General features: G+C 42.8%; 1 protein-coding gene across 1 annotated transcript; it reads right to left on the reverse strand.

The window, feature by feature from the left end:
- Window positions 1-883: 883 nt before the first annotated feature.
- LOC138262394 (vomeronasal type-2 receptor 26-like) lies at window positions 884-24,234 on the reverse strand. The gene is made up of 3 exons (XM_069212296.1): window positions 24,112-24,234; window positions 19,569-19,692; window positions 884-2,066 (listed from the first exon to the last, which is right to left on the reverse strand). Exons 1-3 carry the CDS (start codon window positions 24,232-24,234, stop codon window positions 1,171-1,173), a joined length of 1,143 nt encoding a protein of 380 aa, XP_069068397.1. The 3' UTR covers window positions 884-1,170.
- Window positions 24,235-25,226: the final 992 nt, after the last annotated feature.

The raw sequence follows: 25,226 nt of genomic DNA on the forward strand, positions 1-25,226 counted from the left end.
TGTTTAAAAAAAGGAAACCTTCTTGGAATGTAATTCCCTTGCAGTACTGTATTATATTTAATAAATCATGGTGAGATTTCCTCATTCCATTATTCCACAAATTCATTCTCAGCTGCAGTGAATACTCTCCTTTTCCTCGACCTCCTACATGGCAGTAAGTTTTTTTGGGGAAACTGCACACTTTTTCTGTTCCCTGTGAAAGTAAATAAACTTCACTGCCTGTTCCACCACCGTCCCACTCGTTCGGTTATTCTTCGCTTTCTCTCTCCTCCCTGATTTGGCTGCCTCATCAAGGACAAAGCAGGGAAACACGTTTGCTTTTGTTCTGGCATTAAATAGATCCTGTGTGATTCCGTCCTTCAAACTGCAGAGCTCAAACGGAAGAGAGAGGGCGGTCACTGAAACACGGTTTATGGTCTCATCTCAGGAGTGTCTCTAAGGGTAAATCTGAGACAGGTCCTGGGTAGTGCTCTGCTTAAGAGCTGCCCAGCTCCACCTGTAAAGGGGCATCTTCAGGGTCATTGTCAAAATAAACACAGCTCCTGACCTCCACTCCTTCTCTCTCCGGCTCTTAACTCCCCGCTGACAAAGCTTCTCCCATAGTTCTGCACAGCTCCACATTCCACATGGCAGGAGCTTCAGCTCTGCTGCCGGCAGAACAGAACAGAAACCTCTCCCACATGTCATGCAGATAAAACAAGCATACAGACCTGTGAAATGTGCTCCCGCTCAGAAACCGTAGAGTGGCGTCATTCTGTTCAGGCTAATAGACTCTAGTATCAGATCTGCTGAAGGACTCCAAGTCAAGGGTGGTTTTTATTAACTTTATATAAGCACTGCACCTTCCTGAAGCAAAGTGATTAATGTCACATCATGTAAGGTCGGTTAGGACGTGGAAGATGAGGAGCTCTGTGTGTGCATGCTACTGCGTTTCATTGAAGTTTAAGTAAAGAAAAAGAGAAGGAAAGTTCATTGGGGCACATACACAACGAAGCTACATTTCATGGGCAGTTAGGATGTTAGGGGAATTAATGAACATAGTTTTCATTTTTTTAAGTTATGTTTATTTATGAGACACTAGTCACAATTATGTTCTATAGAAGAGGATGATAATTGTCTTATAGGATAAGAATCAATAGTTAAGCTATAATTTAATGAGTAAAAAACTGTTCACTTTTTGCCAACAAGAAACCCTTTCGTGTTGCGATCCGGTCTTAGTAAAATAATGTAGCACTTGGGAATGAATATACAACCCAGGAGTCCCGCAGTGGAAGCCAGGATGGCGAAAATCTCCACGGCCACCATGTATTTGCCCTTGGTGCTCAGGTAGGCTGGGATGAAGGCCACCCACACACTGCAGAAGACCATCATACTGAATGTAATGAGCTGAGCCTCGTTAAAAGAGTCCGGCAACCTTCTGGCAAAGAACGCCAAAAGAAAGCTCAGGAGAGCCAAAACTCCAATGTAGCCAATAACAAGGTATAGAGCAACAGCAGAGCCATCATTGCACTGCAGAATCATCTTCCCCATTTCAGAGGTGTCTACGTCTGGGAAAGGTGGAGCGAGGATGATCCACACGATACATATTATACCTTCCCCCAAAGATAAGAAGATGACTAAAGAGTTTCCAAGTCTTGGTCCAACCCACTTCCTCAGCTGGCTGCCTGGCTTTGTGGCATTGAAGGCCAGCACTACTGTGACGGTTTTTGCGAGAACGGAAGAAACAGCAATGGTAAAAACAATTGAAAAGCTTGTTTGTCGTAGTACGCATGTTACTTTTACAGGTCGGCCAATGAATATTAAACAGCAAAGGAAGGAAAGTATTAGAGAAATAAGGAGGATGTAGCTCAGGTCTCTGTTGTTGGCTTTTACAAGAGCGGTGTGATGGTGTTTTATAAAGATCCCTAGAACACCAGCTCCTACTACTGAAAAAAGAACTGAGGAGAAGGCTAACAGAACACCCAGCAGATCCTCATAAGACAAAACCTCCAAGGTCCTTGGAATACATGAATCCTTCTTCTCATTGGGCCACTGATCTTTAGGGCACCTTACGCAGTTTTCCATGTCTAGGAGAAAAAGAAGAAGAAATGTAAAAGAGAGAATGTTATGCACAATCCATAAAAACATAAGGAGGTAGAAAACACCTCAGCCCTTAATATTGATATGGGTCTCTTAAAACCATGTTTTTGAAATGCAAATATTTTTATGCTGAAACAAAAATGTGTTAAAAAAAGAATCATGTTAGGTCTGAAGTATTTGTTTACTCCCTTCCTACTACTGGCGAGTCTGACCCTGGCCAAGCTCTAACTCATATGTCCACCCTGCTAGCCTTGATAAGATACACAATGACGTGGCTCTACCTCCCTTGTCCACCACACATGACTCTTTTAACAAGACTCTTCAGTCAGCCTTTGACTCCAAGTTTCTCCACTTGCACTCTGCCGCACCACATATCCAGGCCTGACACACTCCCACCATCACTTTCTTTCATAAGCACGTGTGTCTCCATCCCCAAACGTGGAGTAATTGCCAGCAGACCTCCGACACCTCAACAATTAGAACCATAAATCCCACCACAACAGGTCATTAAACAGCTCAATCTTCCTATAAGTGTGACCTTATCTCCTCAATCAATTCAGTTTTATATCAGCTGCTATTCTGTTTGGTTAGCTATTTACCTTCCTTCTGTGCTGGAGCATATCCACTATTAACTGTGCTTACGATTTCTTTAAAATCATAATTTTCTAGGACACACACAACACATTCCTCACTGTCCCTCTGCACCTATGATCACCAGCAATAGCCCCCTTCAGTTTGCTCAAATCACCTAATTCCCCCCACCAAATCTTCAAAGGAACTTGTTCGCCTACAATTTACTGTGAATCCTTCAAATGACTACCCAGAATGTTTAAAACAGTGCCTGCTTGTATAAAAATAACCCTACAAACGGGGTAAACTGTAAAATATTCCCCATTAAGTGAACATTGGGAAATTGGCATACCTACAAATCTCTCCTCAGGTTATCAAAGTGGAATGATTTATTGTTTGCCAGAGAAGCAGAGGTGACCATACTCAAAATGTCTATTGTAGTATTGTGTTTAATTTTGTTTTATCTGGAGATTGTTTTGTTTAGTGACCACACCACTTTACAGCAGTTTCAGAGGTCTTCAAGGAAATACTTAAGGGAAAGGTAGTTGGGTATCCAGATGGCCAGTGATTCCTTGGTCATGTGGCTTGGTGGACCAGCAGGTCACTATGAGGGAGCAAGTCCTTACACCAACAAGAACAGGAAGTTTCAGTCCAAATATAAATTCAAAAAGTTAAAAGTAAATTGGGAGTGCTAAGGAGATTCCACAGATAAGCCTTATGAGAAAACATCAAAATGTAGCATGCCTTACACAAAGCATTCACAGGGATGGCTACCACACTGAATAACTCTTTACTGGATGACATAAGATGTGAAAAAGATTTGGGTCCTTCAGAAAAAAATCCAAGAACATTTCTCTTTAAACAATACTTAAATGTGCAGCTCAATTAGCTGAATGGTATTTTGATCCTAACCTGTTTCCTCTCTGCTCCAATTACCCTCAACGGTCTGACATATTTACTAATTATCCCTGATTGTTTCAAGTAGCTTTTTCAACCACAGCATCATTCGCAAAACCACCACAACCACTACACCTGCTTTTCTTGGAAATAAGCTCACTATCGTTGGTATATCTTAGCACACCCACTGCCAGGACTCCTTCAGACTGCAGAGTAAGAAGAGTGAAAAAAGAAAAACAGTGCAGCAGGTCATTTACATCTATACTCCCAAGATCTGGAGCTGAATCCAGTATCCATCAGTACCGCACCAACGCTGCTCCAATTTAGGAAAGAGTTGAAGACTGAATTTTCAAAGAACACTACGTCACAATGCCTTAACAGTCTGCTAACCAGCTACCTCTCCTATCACTTGTTGATTTACACTTGTCTTTAACCCATTATAGTGTTCTGCTGCCTTTTGGCTAGGTTTGCGCTATATAAATACCACATACATACATACATTTATGTTTAGTAAAATATAATTATCTAGATAGGAAAGGTTACTTATCAAATATGTTGAACTGTACACCTGTTTGCTCAAACAAAATTTCAAATACACTGTAAAAGGGCTCTCACACCCAATACAGGTAGACCAGCACTACAGAAAAACCATAAACAAATACAAATAAAGTCACTGGCTTGAAGTCAAGTTAATTGTGGACCATTAAAATACGATGTCTAGTCAGTTTAAAGAGTATACACCTATCCCTAATGTAGTGAAGGCCACAGCCATGCAGTGCTTTTTTTTTAATTTTTTTTATGCTTAGCGTCTTGAGCTGTTTCCTGCCTTTCATCAGGCATCAGTTTCTGAGTTCCAAGGTTTGTGTGATGTGGTCTGTTTGTTGTAATCCTGGGACGGAATTGGCTGCACTTTTGTTTGTTCTTTACAGTTTATGGACTCCGCACTCTCAGCACCTGGCACCAGTCATGCAGGTCAGCTTTGGGGGTGGTGTTAAATTTGTATGCAGGACCCTTTTACTGATGGAGGGATTGATCTGGCAGAAGTTCACTTTGCAAGTCTTGTTCCTGTAAACGCTTTAATCATGTTCTTGTACCTAATGCTCTATCTCACATTTAGAGGACAGTGGTAATGTGGGAAATGTGCAATAACTGGGCGTGCATTCTACTGATTTTGGTTAATTCTATAATACTGTATAAGAAATGTTGCAACACCATAAAGCATTTCGGGCACCATCCCTCCAATGCACGGCTCAAAGTTCCAAGTACCCACTCACTCAGTCCATGTGTTTAGCCCGGTATACTGGCTTCCTCCATTAACATCACAGGGCTATGCCCACCCTGCTGTTTTCAAGGCGAACCTTTTTCATCTGAAATGTCATCAGCACAGTCAGACATCATCTTGAGCACTGTCTCCTCTTCATCATTTATGTAGTATGTTACATGTACGCATATATTTAACTTCCCGCGACTGTTCAGGCACTACATATTGTCATTGTGCCTGTTGCCTTTTGTCTCCCCATCAATTCTCAATACCTTACGTTTTGGAATAGGTGATGTCTCAGGCCTCACAGGTCTCAGACAAATGACACCAAACTGAAGACCAAGCACATCCCTTCAGCACTTGACTCTCAAGGTAGTGGTGTCGCAGGGAGGTGATGTGGGTTGTAAACTCAGAACTCAATAACACACCTATTAAAACTCAGGTAAATCAGGTGCAGTGAAGGCTTCTATTTTAAGAAAATACACACAAAGCTAAATACTACACATAGAATTGCAAATAAGAATACAATATGCAGTAGGCAAAATTAAAATCTAAATAGTATACAGGATCTTGGTGGGGATAGCAATTTAAGACCCCTCCTAAATTGGCTGCAGATAACCAGGGGACACATTACCTCCCATAAAAATATATAACGGGGGAACCCCATCAATCTAGTCTGCTTACTTTATCTGCAAAGGACCTAGTGTGAAATTGCAAGCCCTAACATGAAAAACTGCAATAGCCCTAACAAGCCTTTTTGTAACATCATGAACTCTTCATAATCAACAGAGTTAGGCCTGCAGGCTCCGCCAAGGTCACCACAAGCAATAAGAAAGGCTGAATGCCTTGAAAATGTATTTGCGTTTATTATTCCTCTGAGCAAAGTTCCACACTATTCCAAAGTCGCTGGGGATTTACTGCTCTAAAAAGGGAGCAGGGAAGAGAGCGTGGTGTGGGTTGGGTGAAAGTTGGAGGGTGGTCGGGCGGGAGACAAAGGGAAGTGGACAATGTGGCTTGGAGGTTGGAGTATTACATGCAGTACCTGGGGCCTTAGAAAGGGCTCGGGTGAGAGGCAGACAGCAGAGATCTGGTGCACTTGCAGCTCAGGCCTAAACAATTTTACTAACTGGATTGCCTGGCTGGTAAATTTTGGTCCAGGCTTTTACCCCTGGGAAATCCAGGTATAGTAACACCAGGGCAGGAATAATTGGGAAAAGCAGTGTCCAACCCAGGAATGAAACTTAGTCCAATTTGCAATCAGCACTAATGCCTGGAAAAGCCTAAATTGTGGACTAATCCTGTACACTCTGACAGCAGCCATTGTGTTATTTCCACATAGAGTTATCCCTAAATTTACATTACCTTCTAAATAGGGGTGGACGGAACTTGCAGCGTTACATAAATACTCCACAATATTCTGTGAGGTTCCAATTACCCATAGGAGTCAGGAAACCTGCATCATAGGACGCGAGCAGCTGAAAATCATTCAAAAGGCTCACGCACTCTTAAGTGCATCACTTGTTTTCTTTATCTGTTGCTGTGATGGACTACTTTGACATTTCTTTGGTGCTCCCTTTTCACTGTGGGTGTTTTAGGCTGGTAGCTGCCTGTGTTTTATTGCAGCATTCCATTCCTCCCACCTCCTCCCATGTAGCTGACATTTGTTTTGGGTTTATTCCAGTGCTGTCCTCACCTCTGGCTTATATAGTAAGCTTATTTTACAAAAGATACACCCGGTTGTTTAGCTCACTGCTCACGAAAGCCACAATATGCCCTTTCTGGTAAAATGTAGCTAAACCTAGAAGCAATGATGTGAAACTTGCTTAGTCTTCGCAGAGTCTCTCTTTCTCCTGGGCCCCTCCCTGCCACCACTCATTACATCGCACACATGACATTGCTTATCTCCTATATTGGGGCCATAAATCTCAGTCTCTCTGCTATTGTTAACTTCATTAGGGCTTTGTCTTGGTAAACAAAGAAGATCTCAGCGCGCACTGACTTGGTAGCCAAAAAAGCGCTCAGCACACGCCAGTCCGATGGAGCATATCATGCACATGGAGCGGTCAGACACGCTGTTCCTCATTGCGACACACTACTACTTTACTCACGAGTGACAGAGTCTCATGGCAGATGTGCGCTGTTGAAATCTTTGGTTACCCTGAGATTTCCAACAGTGCTGCGACCATCACTGGTGAACTCTACCTGTCTGGCCATGATGTCCAGCTCTATCAAGCTCAGTTCCTGAGCCAACATCAAGTTATTTTCTTCTATGGATAACTTTTTCTCGTCCAATGCCTTCTCCTTCTGCAATCTGAGCTTAGCCAGCTCCAGTTTTAGGTTCCTCTCCTCTCTCCTGTCCTCCACTTCCTCTGGGGTCAGGTTTTTTAGAGGACACACAGCTTCCTGCCCAGAAGGGAACCATCTCTCCTTGCAGACTGGTTGTTCCCATCTCACAGGCAATCCCAGACTATCCACTGAATCCAGATCCAGCTTGTTGTCATCCTTTGTCTCCACATCATCCTCCTGTGGGGTCACATGTGTTACATCTGTTGATTCCAACTAGGCCCTCAGCGCCTTTTCTAGCTCCACCTTCTTGGTGAGGCCTTTAGTAGAAACCCCAAACTCCTTGCAAAAATCCTTGAGTTGTTGCTCTATGTACTTCTCCATTCTGGACAATTCCAACTCCAGTTTTGCAGGTGCACGTGAGGGTGCAGTTATGGGACCTCCATTCAAAGACGTGATTTAGAATAAAAAGCAAAAATGCCAATCAGGGTGAATTGAAAAATAAAAATACCAATTGAAGCAAGTAGGAAGGAAAAAAACAATTATGCCACAAGACAATTGATTTGAATTGGACTAAATGTGGATGGTAGCGTACCCCCATTTACTGTAAGGTATTGTACAAACACAAGTCCTATCCTCACCACTGATCACCAGTGTTAGAAATTGGGTCTCTAGTGGGCAGGGGTATTTCACTCGAAGTAGAAGCCACAATTCTAGTCAGGGTACGCCAGTCACACTTCCTAAATTAACCTGTGCTCACCCTCCTGTAGCTTGGCACTGAGCAGGCAGGGATAACCTAAGAGGCAATGTGTAAAGTATTTGTACAAAACTTGAACTATAGTAACACAGTGAAAACTCCACAAAAAGGCTCCACGGCTGTTTAGAAAAATAGGAAATATTTATCTGATTAAACTTAGACCCAAACAACAAAACATCCAATTACACTTGCAATGGTTATCATGGTTCAAGCTTAGTATTGAAAATCACAGTGCTTAAAAAGATGCAGGAGCTCCCCTATAGGGAGTTCCGGTAAGTTCTCTTTAGAGGAGTCCTTGGACAGCATGCACAATTATGGTTCTGATGCTGTCCGCCAAAAAGTTTGTAGGGTAACCCGGCTCCTCGAGACTGGAAGTCAATGCGGGGTGGAAACACACAACAAGCAGCCAAGAGCTGTGGTGTGGGGTCCCGCAGGGTATGCAAGCACAGAGGCTGTGTAGTCAGCCTCTCCCCTTACTCACAGTACCATGTCCATGTCTGGACAGCTGTGTGTAGATGAAGAAGCGCTATGAGCACTGGCTTGGTGAATGAAGAAGCGCTATCTACCTGACTTGGTGAATGAAGAAGCACTAAATGCGCTAACTTGGCCAGTGAAGACGCACTACACAATGAGTTGGCAAACCAAAAAGCAATATGCGCGCTGATTAAGCAAAAGAGGAAGTACTCGCCACGCGCTGACTTGGTAGATGAAGAATCACTTAACACACGCTGACTTGCTAAATGAAGAAGCGCTTGGCACACACTGAGATGGTAGACGGAGAAGCACTTAGCATGCGCTAGTCAGGTGAAGCATTTCATGCACACGGTGCGGTCAGACACACTGTTCCGCATTGAGATGCACTGCTACTGGGCTCACGAGTGACAGAGTCCCAAGGCAGCGGTGCAAGGTTTAAATTTTTTATGGCCCTAAGATTTAAGACTTTTGGCAAGTTAGCAAGCCCTTGGAGTTAACTGAGATGTCCTTTCAAGTTGTAGAGCAGGAGTAGTCCTCACTGCAAGAGGCAGCAGGCCAACACAGCAGAGTAAGTTGCAAAGTGGCAGTCTCTCCTAGAAGCACAGCAATCGACAGGCAGTAGGGCCAACAGAGCAGTTTGCAAAGTGGCAGTACATCCTGGCTGTATAACTCCTCTTCTTGGCAGTGTCCTCAGAACCCCAAAAGTAAATTGAGTTGGTGGGGTTTGAGGTCCAGTACTTATAACAAAATGTGTCTTTGAAGTGGGGGAGACTTCAAAAGAGGCCTTTGGGGATCACAAGGTCCCTTCCTTTCCTTCCCTGACTGCACACACTCTACAGGGGGGGGTATGCAGCCCTTTGTGTGACGAGAGGCAAAGCCCTATTCTGGTGTAGGTGTCAGCTTCTCCCACCTAGCCCAGGAAGACCTATCAGCCAGGTGATGAACCATCAGGAAGCAAATGTCACACTCAAGCTTCCTTTTTGTGTGACTGTTTATAGGAAAGGCACAAAGTTCAGCCGTTACCGACCCCAAACGTGTACTCAGAGACAGGCAGAGGTACAGAACGGTTAAAGTAAGAAAATGCCAACTTTCTAAAAGGGGCGTTTTCAGATTTACAATTTAAAATCCAACTTCACCACAAGTTGTGATTTTAAATTGTGAGTCCAGAGACACCAAACTCCACATTTTCACCTCTTTCCAATTGGAAATTATACTTAAAGGATGCTTCAAGGCAACCCCAATATTAAGCTATGGGAGAGATAGGCCTTGCAGTAGTGGAAAATGAATTTAAGAGTTTTTCACTACCTGGACACGTTAAACTAAAAGGTACATGTCCAACATTTTAAATACATGCACCCTGTCCTTGGGGCTAACCAGGGTCTACCTTAGGGGTGATTTATATGTAATAAAAAGGAAGGTTTAGGCCTGGCAAGTGTGTACACTGGCCAAGTCGAAATGACAGTGTAAAACTGCACCCAAAGGTAATGCAGTGGCAGGTATGAGACATGTTTGAAGGCTACTTTAGTGGGTGGCACAAGCTGTGCCGCAGCCCTCTAGTAGCATTTCATTTACAGGCCCTGGGCACATGTAACATATAACTACTACTAGGGACTTATAAGTAAATCAAGTATGCCAATTGTGCACAAACCAATGTTAGCATGTTTAGAGGAGACAGCACTTGCACTTTAGCACCTGTCAGCAGTAGTAAAGTACACAAAATCCTAAAAGCCAGCAGAAAAACATGAGTTTGAAAACCAGGAGATCAGAGGGCCAAAAGTTATGAGAAACCATACCAAGGATGCCAGGTCTACCAAGAATCATTTCCTGTCATGGAGGGTTGTCAATGGAATTCACCTTGGTTCAGCAAAATGGGATTTTTGTCTGCTGTACAGGAACAAAATGGTAATTAGCTTGTGCTCACTGCAGCCTCACTCAAACCTCAAGAAGTGCGTCATTAAAAACCACATTGCTGATAAAATATCTGAATTTGTAGAAAACTGAAAGATCTCCATTTGCAAATGTAATAACCCCTGTACAATGCCCACAAACATAACTGAATTTGGAGCATTCTTTGCATTTAATGGTAAATATATACTGAAGGGGAAAAATATATATTTTAATGGTACTAACAACTCCTAATTAAAATGTATAGAATTCAGCTCCAGTAACTAACACGTAGGGCTGATGGTACTGTGCAGGTAGCATTCTGTTTGTGAAAAATAGCACTAAGAAACAGATATAGAAAACTTCCACGTTAACGTCTCTGCAGTTTATCGGGAATGAAAGGTGGCAGAAACTCACGTAAATCTAGCAGGCGGCCATGTCAGAGTGAATAGAAGAGAAAGGAGAAGGTGCTGTTGAGGGAATAAATTACGTTAACGAGCCACATCCCTGTATTCTGCTTGGCTCCAGTAAGGTTAGGCTGACCAGATTTTGAGGAGCAAAAACCGGGACAGGTCAGACATAAAAGAGGGACTAAAGACTTTACTCTCACCTTTATATCAGGCCTGTTCCGTTGTTTTGCGTAGCTTTGTGAATGTGTGCCTATACATGTGTGTTTGTGCCTATACATATGTGTGTGTGTGTGTGTGTGTATATATATATATATATATATATATATACACACACATATACACACACACACATATGCACACACACACACGCCTACAAGACTACATATATAAAATTATCTATGGCTTGACCTCCTACCCTGCACCCCTAACACCCCCCCCCCATCCACCTCTCTCTGCTCCCCACTCCGTCTTCCTTCTGGGAGCAGAAAGGGGACTGTGTTGCCTGACAGTAGCAGAGAAATTACTTTAATTCCTCCATACTTTGTAGGCGTCTTTAACTTATGCTTCCCTACATGACCTGACCTTTGTCCAAAAAAACGGGACATTTATTCAATGATCTGCCCTTCGTCCCAAAAAACGGGAAATTTATTTAAAATTAAGAGAAGCATGGGGACACCGGGACAGTCCTCTAAATACCGGGAATGTCCGGGGAAATTGGGGACGTCTGGTCACCCTAAGTAAAGTCCACTTCCAAACCTTTATGTGCCATGCTCCTAGTGTTACGGGGTGGATGTTGTTATTCCGGAAAAGCATGCATCCAGATAGACAAGTTTTGCTGTCTGGGTTGCACAAGCGCTGGCACATGATATGACATGACACTGTGACCATAGACATTGAAGATGGACGAGTGTGCTGGAGCCAAGCAGAATACAGGGATGTGGCTCGTCAAGGTAATTCATTTATTTCCTCAACCGCTCCTGTCAGGCTTCACCCACTCTTTCCTCTTCTGTTCACTGGGACACTTACCCGAGTTTTCAACTCCACTCTCCTAGGCCGAAAATAACGAGAGCCCCGCTGCCTGGGAATCAAAGTTGAAAATGTTCTCTAACAAAACAGCTGCAGCCCTGGCAAGTGCCACACATCTCATGTTAGAATAACGCATTTTCGGTCATTTTCTCGCAATGCCTGAGATTGTCACACAAAAGAACCATGTACTGAAGTGTGGTAAAACAGTGTAGTTCAAGTTTTTCACTTTGCTAGAAGCTCTAAGTACTGTTTATCAAAAGACACAAGGTAGTGCGGGTGTATAATGGGAGGTATGGGATTCTCCATATATTACGAAAAAATATGTGTTCTACTGTCACAGAAACTCATATCTCAGCCAAGCGAGCCAGCCCGCCTCAGCATCGCAATTCCGGGGCCCCATGGTCCAAGCACTGGTCCTTTGGTGGGAGGGGGCACTCAAGGGAGATCTAGTGCTGGGGAAAGTGCCCCACGCATGCTTCCTTCCCATAGATCATTAATCAAATAATGATGTGCTGATGCCCAGAAGCTTCTCCCTCCCTGAAGGAATGAAGAGAAAGTGTGGACGAGCACAATGCACCTGAGGTTACACAGCCAGCCCTCCCATTTCTGGTGCTTTGCCGCAGTTTTAAGATCTTCCTAGAGTTTCTCGTTGCTCAAATGGGTGTAATTTCTAATAATTATATGGTTCCATTGTCTTCATCACTTGATTTTGCTTGCGAGAAAGTGTCACTCATAATTACACAGAAATTATGAAAATGTCACACATAGCAGTCTGAAGCCTTGGCTGCTATGAAGCTGTTGCATCATGCAAGCCGCATGCTAATTTTACGTGAGTTTCTGCTGCCTTTCATTCCTGATAACCTGCAGAGACATTGGAAGTTTTCTACAGCTTTTTCTTAGTGTTATTGTTCACAAACAGGATACTAGACTGGCCCGGGAATGCCGCTGCCTCCCTCCATGGATGGAATAATGGTGCATGCATGTGTGGATGTGAGAAGTGTTGGTCGGAATGAATCTGGGATCCTGAAGGAGAGGAAATGAAAAAAGTAATGGAGCAGGGAATCTTTTGGTTCAAAAGAGCAAACAGGATGAGTTGGTGGTGAGATGGAACCTACCAGCAACTGAAAACATGCCATTTGGGAACAAGGAACAGGCTTTAAATGCTGATTGTAAAAAGGGTGGGGGTCCACATTTGTGCAAACAGAATTACCGTGACAAGCACTACAAGCCCATTGTGCAGAAGTGATTGTAAGCACAGAGAACTGAAGGCATAAACAGAAACCTAGGGGCAGCAACGTATTACATCATTTACAATCTTGGTTTCCTTGTTGTTCATCTTCAACCAGCCCGTCATCTTTTAGTTAATGCATTTTAAGTAAAGCTTTTTATTACCATATCGTTGACTCATGGTTAATAAACAATTTTTTTGTGTATATACATAAAAATAAACATAATAATACAGTTATTCTTTATTATTTAAACCACGTATTCCTTTTTATGACATTAATGCTAATATACACTTGTTTTAGCATACATTTACCTGGTGCTTTTACTGCTTTTTAGGTTTCGCCTGCATGCGCACTTGTGTGCATGCTTGTGAAAACTTTTGTTGGTAAAAAAAAAAAAAAAATTCAAAGGGCTTGGAGCCAACCACTTACTTACCTAAACTTACTCCAATGTTGCTCTGATTTACCTACTTCAGATTGGCCAGCACGTCTTCTTCACGTCACTTCCTGTCGCTGTCTTCTTCGCCGATCTTGCTGTCGAGTTGCCTGTGGACCTAGTACTCCTTCCGATCACTTCCTATTGGACACAGGCCAGTGTCCTTCCCACTGGCTGCGACGCTGAAGGTACTTCTTTTTTCTTTTTGCATGCCGTCGTCTTTCTTCTCTGATGACTTCGCTGCCGTCTTCTCTGTCTTCTTTCTTCATTCCTGACTTCTTTTTAATTCCAGCATGTTGTCTTCTTTCTTCAATGCCTTCTCCTCGTCTTCTTTCTTCATTGCCTCCTGTCTTCTTTTTCCTTTCTGCATACCGTCTTCTGTCTTTGCTATCTTCTTTACCGCATGCCGTCTTCTGTCTTCTCACATCTGCACTCTTCTCACGAGACGTGTCTTCTCACGCCTTCTGTCTTCTGCCATCTTCTGTCTTCTTCCACCTTCGGTCTTCTGCTGTGTTCTGTCTTCTTCTGTGTTCTGTCTTCTCCAGTCTTCTGCCGTCTTCTGTCTTCTGTCTTTCGGGTTCTTTCTTATGTCTTCTTCCGTCTTCCATCTTCTGCCTTCTTTTTCCTTCTACTTTTAGAAGCAGTGCCTGTTTTACCCTCCGTACATTCATGCATTGTCCGCGTTAACATTAATATAACACTTGCAGTATTTGTGGTTCGAAATGTAAAGAAGACTGCAATTTGTGATACTCATCCTGATCTACAGTTTGTAAAGTCAGGCATTCAGATGTGAGAATTGAGTAGCAGACAAGAAATGTGATGTGGTGGACCGGCATCATAACTCACTGGTAGTTTAACCCTAACTGGACCAACTCAATAGAAGTCCGTGTCATCAGCCCCAAGAATAACTTCCCAAATTGCCCTGTGAATGCATGAGTTCATTTCACAACAGTTGTCGAGTTAAATTGTCCAGACCAATATGCAAGCATTTTAGCACTGACGTATTTACATCTGCTTTCATCTCTTTTTAGTGGTTAGTGGCTCATCTGTGACTGTGCAGACATATTTAATTTCCTTAACACTTCGATTTTTCCCAGAGTCCAGCTTCCTACTGAATTTACAGTGGCTCTCACCGAACTCATGTTTGTTTTTCAGCAGATGATCCAACTAAAATACTGCGTCTGCTTTGCAAAACACCTTTACATGGCAATAGGCATAAGGTCTACCAGGGGTATCATCCGCATAAACAAAATTGGGCACCATGATCACGCAACTCAGGAGAAAACATGCAAACATCTTATAGGTATAAAGCCTGCAGTGCGGGCCCCCCATATCATCCTTGTCCGGCGCGTTTCTAGCAGGGGGCCAGGAGGGCCAGGCCCACCCAAGGAACCCCCTGGCCCTCCCAAGGTCCATATAGAAGTATAAATATATATATTTCTTTATTTCCTTAATGGTTAATGAGGGCAATCAGCAGCCTCGCGTTCTGAACCTAAATGGTAAACTTCCTGACAAACACCAGTGCGGTAGGATACTTGAAGTGCCAGGGATCGGTGTGAAGTCTGTGGGATGATTGTTGTTTAAATGCACAGGTGAAAACCAGTGGTACCTGTGATATGTCTATTGTATCAAAAGAGGCTTGCAAGCTACAATTAAACATTACGTAAAAGATGACATATGGCCAGAGGCGCCAGGATTTTGTGATTCTGCTGATGTCGTGATTTCTGCATAATTATGGATTGGCCGCATTTGCCACATAGTGCCAATAATTTCCAGATTTAAACAAAAAAAAATCTACTTCAAACGGATTAAAAGTAACTAAACCACTACCAAGTGTTGTCATGCAGTAGCAGGCGTTTTGTCACGAACAGGCAAGTCACTTCTCTGTCCCAGATTGCTGTGTTTAGATGTTAAACTGATATTAGTGCTGTGAAATCTTTGTTAACATGTAAAAACGAGAAAATTATGAATACTGCTTCAAAATACGCCACATTAGGCCACATAATTTGCCTTTTCTTGTTGCATAATTTATTACACCTTGCAGCATTATTTGGTTTTCCCTTGCCAGGTAATAACAGTTGGGCCTGAATATGGCAGAAACAATCTGAAATGGTTTTGCCATCCTAAGAAAAGTAATTGAAAATATGCATACAATCCGTTTATATCTTTGTAGTGGTTGTAGTTTCTTCCTGCTGTGACACTATTCTTAACTCATTGTGCTATATGAAAAAAAACCAACATTTTTCTGAATTGAAAAGACTTTTCGAAGTTTCAATAGCATAACCCAGATACAGCACGGGCCTGCGCAGTGCAAGTTCCTATTATAAGAGAAACAGTATTGGCAACTATTCTGATTCAGAGCTGGCAACATGTACTGCAACTGTCCTAACTACTGCCTACTCCCAATCTCCAGTGGTGCTAGGTGAGTCACATAATTAGAAGGACCCTAAGAGGGAGACAGAACCTTTTAGAGTACAGGGAACTGTGTATTTATTATCTCCCAACAAATTCTCTCTCTATGTCACATGGATAAAATTGGATTATAGGGCTAATGTAACCTCTCTGCCCTAAACCAATAAAATAATATAGTCGGCTAATGCACTTGCTGCTAAGATGTTCCTATAATCTGTGGAGTTCTAATATTGCTCTTCAGGATTTTCATTTTTAACTAAAGATTTGGACAGTAAATGTTGTAAAACATTCTATGTCCTGCCATCAATGTAAAAATTCTGAGCTTCTAGCGGTCCCTGTTAAACAACACCCTTATTTGAGTTGCAAGTAATTGTGTTTTGGTGCATTTTGAAAGGCTCAGCACATAACCAGATTAGACCACTAATGTTATTAACTAATAATTAACTCACAGCTATGGATGTGGTGGTGTCCTTTTGTCAGTAGTCCTGAAAACCCTTCGTCCACAGCTTCCACCACTGTGGCTTTATGAGTAGTGAACTTAATCATACATTTTAGATTCTTGACAAGAGGAAATGGTGATGGGAATGGTGCATAGATGAGATATGGAGATTACTTACAGAGTGTGAGGATAGAAAAGATGAGGGTAAGGAAAAAAGGAAGGATAAAAAAGAATGGTAAGGAAAGAGGTGGATGAAAGAAGAATAAACTAGTGAGTAGAAGGGAAGGTAGAGATTGTGATAAAGATGTGTTGGAGGTGAATGAATAAGGATATAGCAGGAGGACGATGAGCAAAGCGGGTGATGGGAATAGGGTGATTGATAGATGTGAACTGAGAAAGAAACAAGAGGTGGGATGAGAAGGAAGAATGGAAAGGGGTGAAGGTGCTGAAATAGGCTGATAAAGGATTAGGATGATGAAAAACAAAGGTAATCAGAGAGGAGCGATAGAGCATATGTCAAATTGTGTTGGGGCAGAGAAGGTATGTTAAAAGGAGAGTGGTAGAACAGGAGGGAGAGGAGAGTGATGAGTGAGAAGGGTGTTGGAAACAGAGAGGGTGGTGGAATGGAAGAAACTAGAGGGAGAAAAGAAGAGGAGGGGATTTGTCAGTCACAATTTAGAAAAGACTGTTCAGTCTAGAGGCAATCACCTGAGCTATACATTTCCACATTGTCCTCCTTCAAATACTTTCAACTGAAAGGACTGACAGCTCAATATTGGTTGAAAAACTAATCATCAAATTATAGTTATAGTCTTAATCCTCAGAATCAGTGCTGTTGGCACAGTGGGCAGCTAAGGTAACAAACAGATTTGCATATGATGTTTGGCCAGTTGCCACCTTTGACTGCTTTTTCTGTTGTTATTATATTTATTTTAAGTAAATGGTCAACAGTAGGGTCTCCAAAAAGTTGCACAGCCCTGTGCAATCCCTTTAAAATATGCAGCCCCCATAATCTTTGTAGATCTTCTGCGCACACACACTGTATAATCTAGGACTCGGTGCTGCTGGTGTTTGAGATGCTGTGAGTTGCCAGTGGGGAACAAGTACAGGGCAGCAGGATTACAAAGTCCATTTATGCACGCCCACAAAAGCACAACCACTTGTTCAGAAACAGTTCAAGCTTCCTTTACAAACACACATGTATTACCCTGGAGGCAGCAGCAGGGAAGGTAAGGCTGACAGACGAGGGTGAGCAGGAGAGAGTCAAGGTTGAGCTGGAGAGAGAGGAGGTTGTTTTTTCAAAGAGGGGGTCTGAAAGCTGAGGCAGGGGTGGGAGACAGGAATGTGCGAGGGAGATAGGAGGTCAGGCAAAGGGGCCAAGGATACTGAGGAAGAGAGAGTGAGGCTGGAGAGGGGAAGAGAAGAAGCAGGCGAGTGCGGGAGAGAGTGAGAGAAAGGCATGGTAGAGAAAGAAAGTCACAGCAGCAGTGAAGAATGAAGTGGAGACGAAAGAAGAATGTGGAAGTACAGTGAGAGGACAGTAAAGTAAGGTAAAGAGAGAGAGGAGATTGAGTCAGAAAAAGAAAAGAGTGATGGGGAAAAAGAGATTAGGATACGTTGGAGAGAGAGAAAGAGGAGGCCACTGCAGGGAGGCAGGAGGATGAGATGGGTGAGATGGAGAAAGAGGAGGGTGAAGTCAAGAGACAAGAGTGAGGCAGGAGGATGCAGAGGGTGATAAGAGCAAGACGAGGTGGTGACAGAGGAGGGTGAGGCACAGAGGAAGGAGGATGAGGTGTAGAGAAAGGAGGGGCCGGCAAAGAGAAAGGGGCGTGAGATAGGAGAGTGACAGAAAGAGAGAGTAAAATAGATAAAGAACTTAGCTACACAACAAACCCTTAGAGATAGCGGTAACACTAGTAAGCATGACCCACAGTATGCAGAGCATGAAGCTCTTCCCCTGTAAGACTCCCCGACATGACCAGACCCAGGTCTCAGACACTCAGGGGATGCTGTGCAAATCCATTCATCATCATGGCCCACCTGTGCTTCTTCATGGCCCTCCCAGATCCCGTAACCTGGACCCGGGCTTGATACTCCTTAAGGCCTGCAGTGCGGGTTGCTCATCCGAAGGGGTATTTATGAATCCCATTACACACTTGTAAAACAATGTTGAATTGGAAACAATTCTTCAGTTTCACTGCCATATTTAAAGTGCTAAATAGTCTATTTTCCTAATTCTGTTCATAGAACGAGCAGTGTTCTGTGTAACACTGCACCACGGGCTCTCACAATCTGAACAAGCACTCACAATCTCAACAAGCACTGGCAAAGCCAATAGGTTTTGCATTTGTTTTTTCATTTGCATTCTATCTTGCTATCAAACTGGATTATAAATATTACAAAAAGGTTATAATAATGTTTGCTTTAAATTTGATAAACCGTTTATAGTTGTTTATGTTGTTATGTATGTTCAATTAATAAACAACAACATAAACAACTATTATCAAATTTAAAACAAACATTATTATAGCATTTTCCTAATATTTATAATCCATTTAGACAGTAAGATGGAATGTAAAACAAAAACAAAGGCGAAACCTATTGGCTTTGCCATTGCTTGTTGCTTGTGGTGCTGTCAGGTGAGTAAAGAAAGGACACAGAGAAGCAAACATTCTTTAATCCAAAAATGGTTAGAACAACTCTCTTTGCCACCGTTCAGTGGGATTTAGTTTTGAGGGGGCACGATGATTTAAAAAAACATAAAACAGCATCAATCATATTATAAACATTTTCTCGGGAGCGGGGATTGCTCTCTTAGGCCTAGATTTACTAAACCTTTGTGTCGCTTGTTTGATGCAGGGCAACAGGCTTATTTGGAATTTACAAAGCCACGCAAGGCCTGATTTGTGTGGCCTTGCATGTATTTGTAAAGAAATGTAACACAGCGCAGCTGCTTGCGCTGCATTATGTTACATTTCCACCTTTCAGGCATTCTATGGGTGGAGAATGGGCAGTTCCATGCATCCATCCATAGAGTATTGTGCATTCTCAGATTTACTAAAGCTAGTAAACCCGGGAATGCATCAGATTGCCCCAGTGAGGCGTAATGAGGGCAAAGTTCTTCTTGTTATTTCCTGTATTCCGCACAACACATGGAAAGAGGAAAATGCCTCTATGGATTGTTTGGTTTTTTGTTGTGCAGGACGGAGTCCCTTCCTACACACAATCCTAGCTGTAAGGTAGGCACCCCAAGGGTGCGTGTGTTGGCGCTAGAAGAGAGCAGAAATGTTTGGTTACCTTTGTATATCTAGGGGCATATCTGCTCTCACCCTCTGACGCAACGAGGCGTAGCACCTTTGGCTTGTGTAAAAGTTTAGTAACTATGTCCCTGTGTCTGGGTGAAAATGTGCATACCTGTTTGGTTTGAAATTTCCCCTTCTGGACACGGGCTGCACGAGTAACAGCATACTTGTTTCTCTCGTTCAGGGACTTTTCTGAATCCGGGCAAGCAGCTTGGACTGCAAACGGAGACAGGAGTCTGTGAAATGTAAAAAACGTGAAGAGCTGTCAAAATGAAGGTGGTTTCAAGACACGCCCCAGTGTCTCGTTGTTTCACTGAGTCGAAACCAGTCTGATTTATTTATTCATTTTCTGTATTGTCATATTGCAAACATAAATGGAAACTGTGGCCAAATAAAAGGGTTACACGCCAAGTCTGGTGAAAGACATTTATCGTGAAAAACTAAAGCTATATCAACGTCAAGCAAAGGAATGACCAAGCTCATTGATCTGCAACAGCCAATAAAAAGGAACAAGTGTAGAAAAAGAGGAAAGAATAATATAGAAGAAAAGAGCAAAAACGAATATTGTAGTTAATATTACAATTGGTTTGGAGAACATAGCCTGAAAGGGCCTCCCACACATTGTCGCACGATCCTTTGACTGATATAAACTTTCCTCCAAAGACATAGGATGTCAATGTCCTGGGTTGAACAGACTATTTCCAAGTGAGTCTTTCTTTTCCAGTTTCACCACACTGATGCTCTTCCAAACTGTCGAAGCTTGCATGACTCAAAGCTTCTGATCTAACAGTAGTTCCTCATCATGAGTAATATCATTAAAACAATTGCTTTGTTGAAGACTTAATGATGACCATAAGAAACAAGGGCAGTCCTAATAACAACATCCTCCCTGAAGGGTCTCAGAACTCCAAAATTACTAACAAGTGAAGTGGGACTCTCCGAACTTCTTCACACTTATTGAATCCCTTAGCAGGAAATTAGTTTTAGCCATGTTCTTCTGAATTTCTTTTTTTGGACTGCAAGTACTATTTCAATCTCAGGAAAGTAGGGCCCTGGTAAGCAACTGTATGAGCACTTCTATAAGAATTTTTTTTTGTGGCATATATGACCGTTTGGTTAGTCAATTATGAATTGTGCACAACAGGAAGTTACATTTAGTGACAAAGCCTTCAGTAATCATTTCCTTAACTTACACCTGAAGCAAGGGTGTACACAAGGCCACAGGCAGCTCACGGTAGGCTCCTTGATAAACAGAAATGACAAGCTCAATCAGCAATAAAAGGTCCAGATTTAACTCTTCTGAAAGTGTACATTAAAATGTTAGGAACAGCTCCTTGCTCAATGAATCTGGAAAATAAGACTTTATTTATGATTTAGTCTCGGTTGAGATCCCCAAATGATATAGCTGACAATACCAATTCACCACCTGTTCCAACCAAAGTGCGGAATAATAATAACTGTTAGGAACTTGGGGAAAAAGAAGGAAGTTGATAGGACACTGGAGATACTAGTTCCAAATTATGCCAACTACAGCCAGTGATCGTCTTAGAACCACTACTTGGTAACCTTGATAGAACACAGAAATAAAAAAATAATTACTACAATGTTGCGAACAAACAAGTATTAACATTCAGAACAGGAAAAAGAGCCCATCAGCTTACCTCTCATCTGGCTGCAAAGTGCTACGACTAGCCAAGGCCCTACCAGGTTAATACACAGAAGTGAACTGCTCAGTACTGCCAAGGCAGGAAAGGCAGCATGTTGACCAAAATTCATAGAGAGCAAATTTGGATGCAGATGAGGATTAATACATTTTATAGGGCACTGAGAAGCAGTGGATGCAGAAGTGTGATCTATGAAAGTGTTGAAGCGTAATACTTATCAGTGATTCTAGTATGCGGCCAAACAAAGCAAGTCTGGCTTCATCAATGAGCATTACTGAGGGCTCTCCCCAAATAATATTTTTTTTAAACGGGGACAAATAGTGAATTTTAAACAAAAATTTTCACATACTTTCGCTAAAAGCCATTGCCTCTAAAAGGGCACGTTTCATTGGTGGCTTTTTAACAAAGGTATTAGGGCAACACCTTGTCACCTGTGAACCACCACTTAATTCCCCTAAACTATTGCTCAGTGCTATTTATTGAATTTTTCATTATTGATGAAAGCATATCATTTTTGCTTCCATGACTCTGACTGTGCAGGCTTTTCTGGGCTCCTGATAATAGGTGGGGGACGCTTGCCATGAGTTCTCTCGTTTTTTTTCAAAATTTGCCTTGAGTGCCGCAATATGTTAACATTACCTCCAGTGTGCCAATGCCAGCATTTTGTCATGGGTACCACCTTATGCCAAGAGTTGAACAGAATATGCCAGTACCATAATTTTCCATAAACTGGCAGGTGCGCATAGAGCACACCAGTCCCAAGACACACTGCCTAACAACATAAATTGAATTTGAGCTAAGTAATCCATAGTAATCCGAGTTTTCACTAGTTTCAAAGTTCATACAGAGGCAGCATGGTACCATTCTTCACATGCATAGAAATGCCAATCCAGGCTTTATTTCACAGCATGTCGAAATTCACGTTTCATCCTGGGTAACCGTGATAACATACACCCTATGCATTTCAGGCATCAAGAGCTTCATCAGGTGTAACTATAATGTAAGAAAGAAGTTCTTCAGCAAACTACAATGATGTTATGCATATAACCATGAGCAAACGATTAAGCATTCGCTGTATTAAAATTGATAGTTTAAGCCGCCACCAAAACTTGTTATAAATGATTTTCTCAAGAATAAACACACGCTAATTGGAACCAAAAGGAAAAAAAGCAACAAGTGATCAATACTTCATGCTTCTCCAAGTGCGGTGAAATTGAAAAGTGTGCCCCTTACCACATGATGCTGTGAATAAAAGCCACCATGAAACCGAGCTGAAAATAAACCTAGCCTAACCATTAACTCCACTTAACACATGTGTAGAGATACACTGGAGATGATGGTTAGGTTAGCACTGGACATTGGAACCAGCAGGCATGATTCTCAACGAGGAGCCAGAGAGCAGCAGCACCAGGGTTAAGGTGAAGTACAGCCCCCAGAAGCTGGGTCAGTGCTTAGAATCCTGCTGCTCTGCTTCAATTGTTATTGACCTCAGGGATTCACCGATGATGTCTCTGACAGCCTAAGCTTAGCAGATATACTGTGCTGCCTGAGGCATGTACAGTATGCCTGCTAAGTAAAATGGATTGTGCCCAAGTAAAGGAATTGTAGTTCAGTTACACCCCTCAGACTTGTGCAATCTATGCATCCACCTACAGAGTGCCATGTTTTGGACAGCACTCTGTAGATGAATCATGCCTCAGCTCCCCAACCCTCTGTTCTTCCACCTCCTATCATCAGAAGACTGGGGAGCTTGAGAGGGATGACGTTTGCACTGACCGTGTTCATGCAGGCACAAAAGCAGTGTTTTTATGAGCACTGCTAAATGTAATAATTAGCACTGTGAGCACAGGCAATGGCATTATGTAATGGCTCTTAGGTGGCAGGACTGTGTTCTGATGCTCCTGTTGATGAGCCACCACTGGTATTGAGGAGCGAAGCTTAGCAAGAGAACCAAGAGGAGAATGGATAAGTGGGCAGGAGAACACTGTGAACCTATAAGGGAAACACAACGGGAAGTGATAGACAATGCAAAGGTGATGGATGGAATGCTTGAATTAATCTCAACCAATGGCAATTGCTCGAGCCGCATCCAAATCCATTGTTTTTTTGCCCACCATGCCACCCCAGTTTGGACCCAGCCATATGCAAATCAGTCTTGACCCTGCTCCCCATGGAAACAGTCCAGCCTAAACTGCCAGCCCATGTCATCCCAGGACTGGAAACAAGCACTCCAGGACTGGTTCCAATGTTGAGCAGGGTTGAGACTGATTTGAACATGGCGGGTCCAAACTGGAATGACACGGCGAGCAAAAAAACAATGGATTTAGGCTCAGATCTGTGACTGTCGTGAATGTTTGACATTGTACGGCACTCCGTCCATCATCTGTTTTTTTTTTGCAAGTGATAAACAAGCCATAAACCAAGTAAAAAAAAAAAAAAACAACTGGAAGGTGTTGCCAGGTACTTTCCCAGATCTTATGTAAATCTTATAGATCAGTTCTACCCCATCGCCTCAGACATCCTGCCCCATCCCTGAAGTGAGCACCACATAGTTCTCATCCTTGTTTCTATGTCCCCTGTCTTCCATATTTTCTATGCCTGACTTCTTAAGTGCAGGTCATAAGCCAGGATATTGGATTGTACATACTACATTCTCCTGTTCTTCCTTACTATTCCTGTCAGATGTTTTCTTATTTGCACCCAAAAAAGTGTGCAGCCCAAAAATGAACATGGGCTTAGTACTTACATTATGTCTACGTTACTTTTAAAGTAACAGTTTTGCCTAAAACTTCTATTTGTCAACTTCTGTCCGGAAACAGAAAAACATACAGAACAATTTAGACAGAGTGGCTTAATCATTTCCACCTGCTGGACGGCCTATACCTCAGAGACAATTGGAGTCATTCATACATCATCCTTCGTGCAGCAATGTCCCAAAGTATCAGTTCCACTCCTGCCTGGTGTCCCTCCTGGTAATTGTTTGTCCCTCACCTGATCCCAGGGAGTCTGTATGCCCGGGTCCAATAAGTTCATCATCTGGGAAAGAAAGTTTATCCTGGGAAGGTCTTCCTGGTTCACAGTGCCGATGGTAGTCTTCAGGGGTGGCTCCTCCATATGGGCAGAGGAGCGTCGCCCCCTCCCCTGCCAGCAGCAGGAGCTACAAACCTTTCAGAACGAAAGGATAATAAACTATGTTTATTATCCTTTCGTTCTGAAATGGATGGGGTCATGTGCACTGAGGGAGAGTGCAGCATTCTCCCTCAGAGCGCATGTGTGTTTGGCCGGCCATACTCTAGGGTTGAGGTGCTATGCTCTGCGGCATCAGTCCACCCCTATGCCTGTTCCATGCCTGAACTCCCCAGGGAATAGGAAACAGTGGTGAGGGGGGTCTTACTACACCAGTAAACCACACCTGCGGTCTGTTTTGCCCCCCTCTGTTGCAGATTCTGTGCAAAAGAGCGCTTGTGTGTGTGTAACACTATTGAACGGCACTTCAGGCTCCACCTGATATATACAAGTTGTAACAATTTGTCAGGGCCACAAAACCTAGGGCTGTTAGGGCGGGGTGTTTACCTTACAAACATAGAGAAAACCACAATGAAAGCTTAGGGTCATCAGTGTGCCACTCAAAAGGACTCACTACTTCAGACCAATGTTTTCAACAAAGCCTCACCCCTTTTTCTTGCATTTCTGTTTTTCCATTGTCGTATGTTTCATGTACTTGAAAGCTCTTTATTAATGTCATAACTATAATTTCACAATTGCTTTATTAATCTTCTTGCTTTCTCAAATTTGCTTGAAAATGCACCATTTGCCCACTCTTTTACCAAAATGTTCCTGGGGGGAGAACCCCCCGAGCCCCTTTTGTGACAGGTTTGCTCACTACGCTCACTCACCACAGGGCCCTCAGCCCAAACCTTTATGCCCCACCACTTTCAAATGCCACCAGCCGCCACTGGCAGTCTCCATCATGAGTCATGTTGGAACAAATTCAGGTCTTGTAGACTGCTGTTCTCATGAGAGCACCGGTCATCTTGGGTACAGCTTTTATTGAAGTGGCTTCTAGTTTCTTCAGCCTGCTTGCCTTCAGACATCTTTCAGGGTCA

This window comes from Pleurodeles waltl, chromosome 10, assembly GCF_031143425.1.
Source record: "Pleurodeles waltl isolate 20211129_DDA chromosome 10, aPleWal1.hap1.20221129, whole genome shotgun sequence".
Classification (NCBI taxonomy): domain Eukaryota; kingdom Metazoa; phylum Chordata; class Amphibia; order Caudata; family Salamandridae; genus Pleurodeles; species Pleurodeles waltl.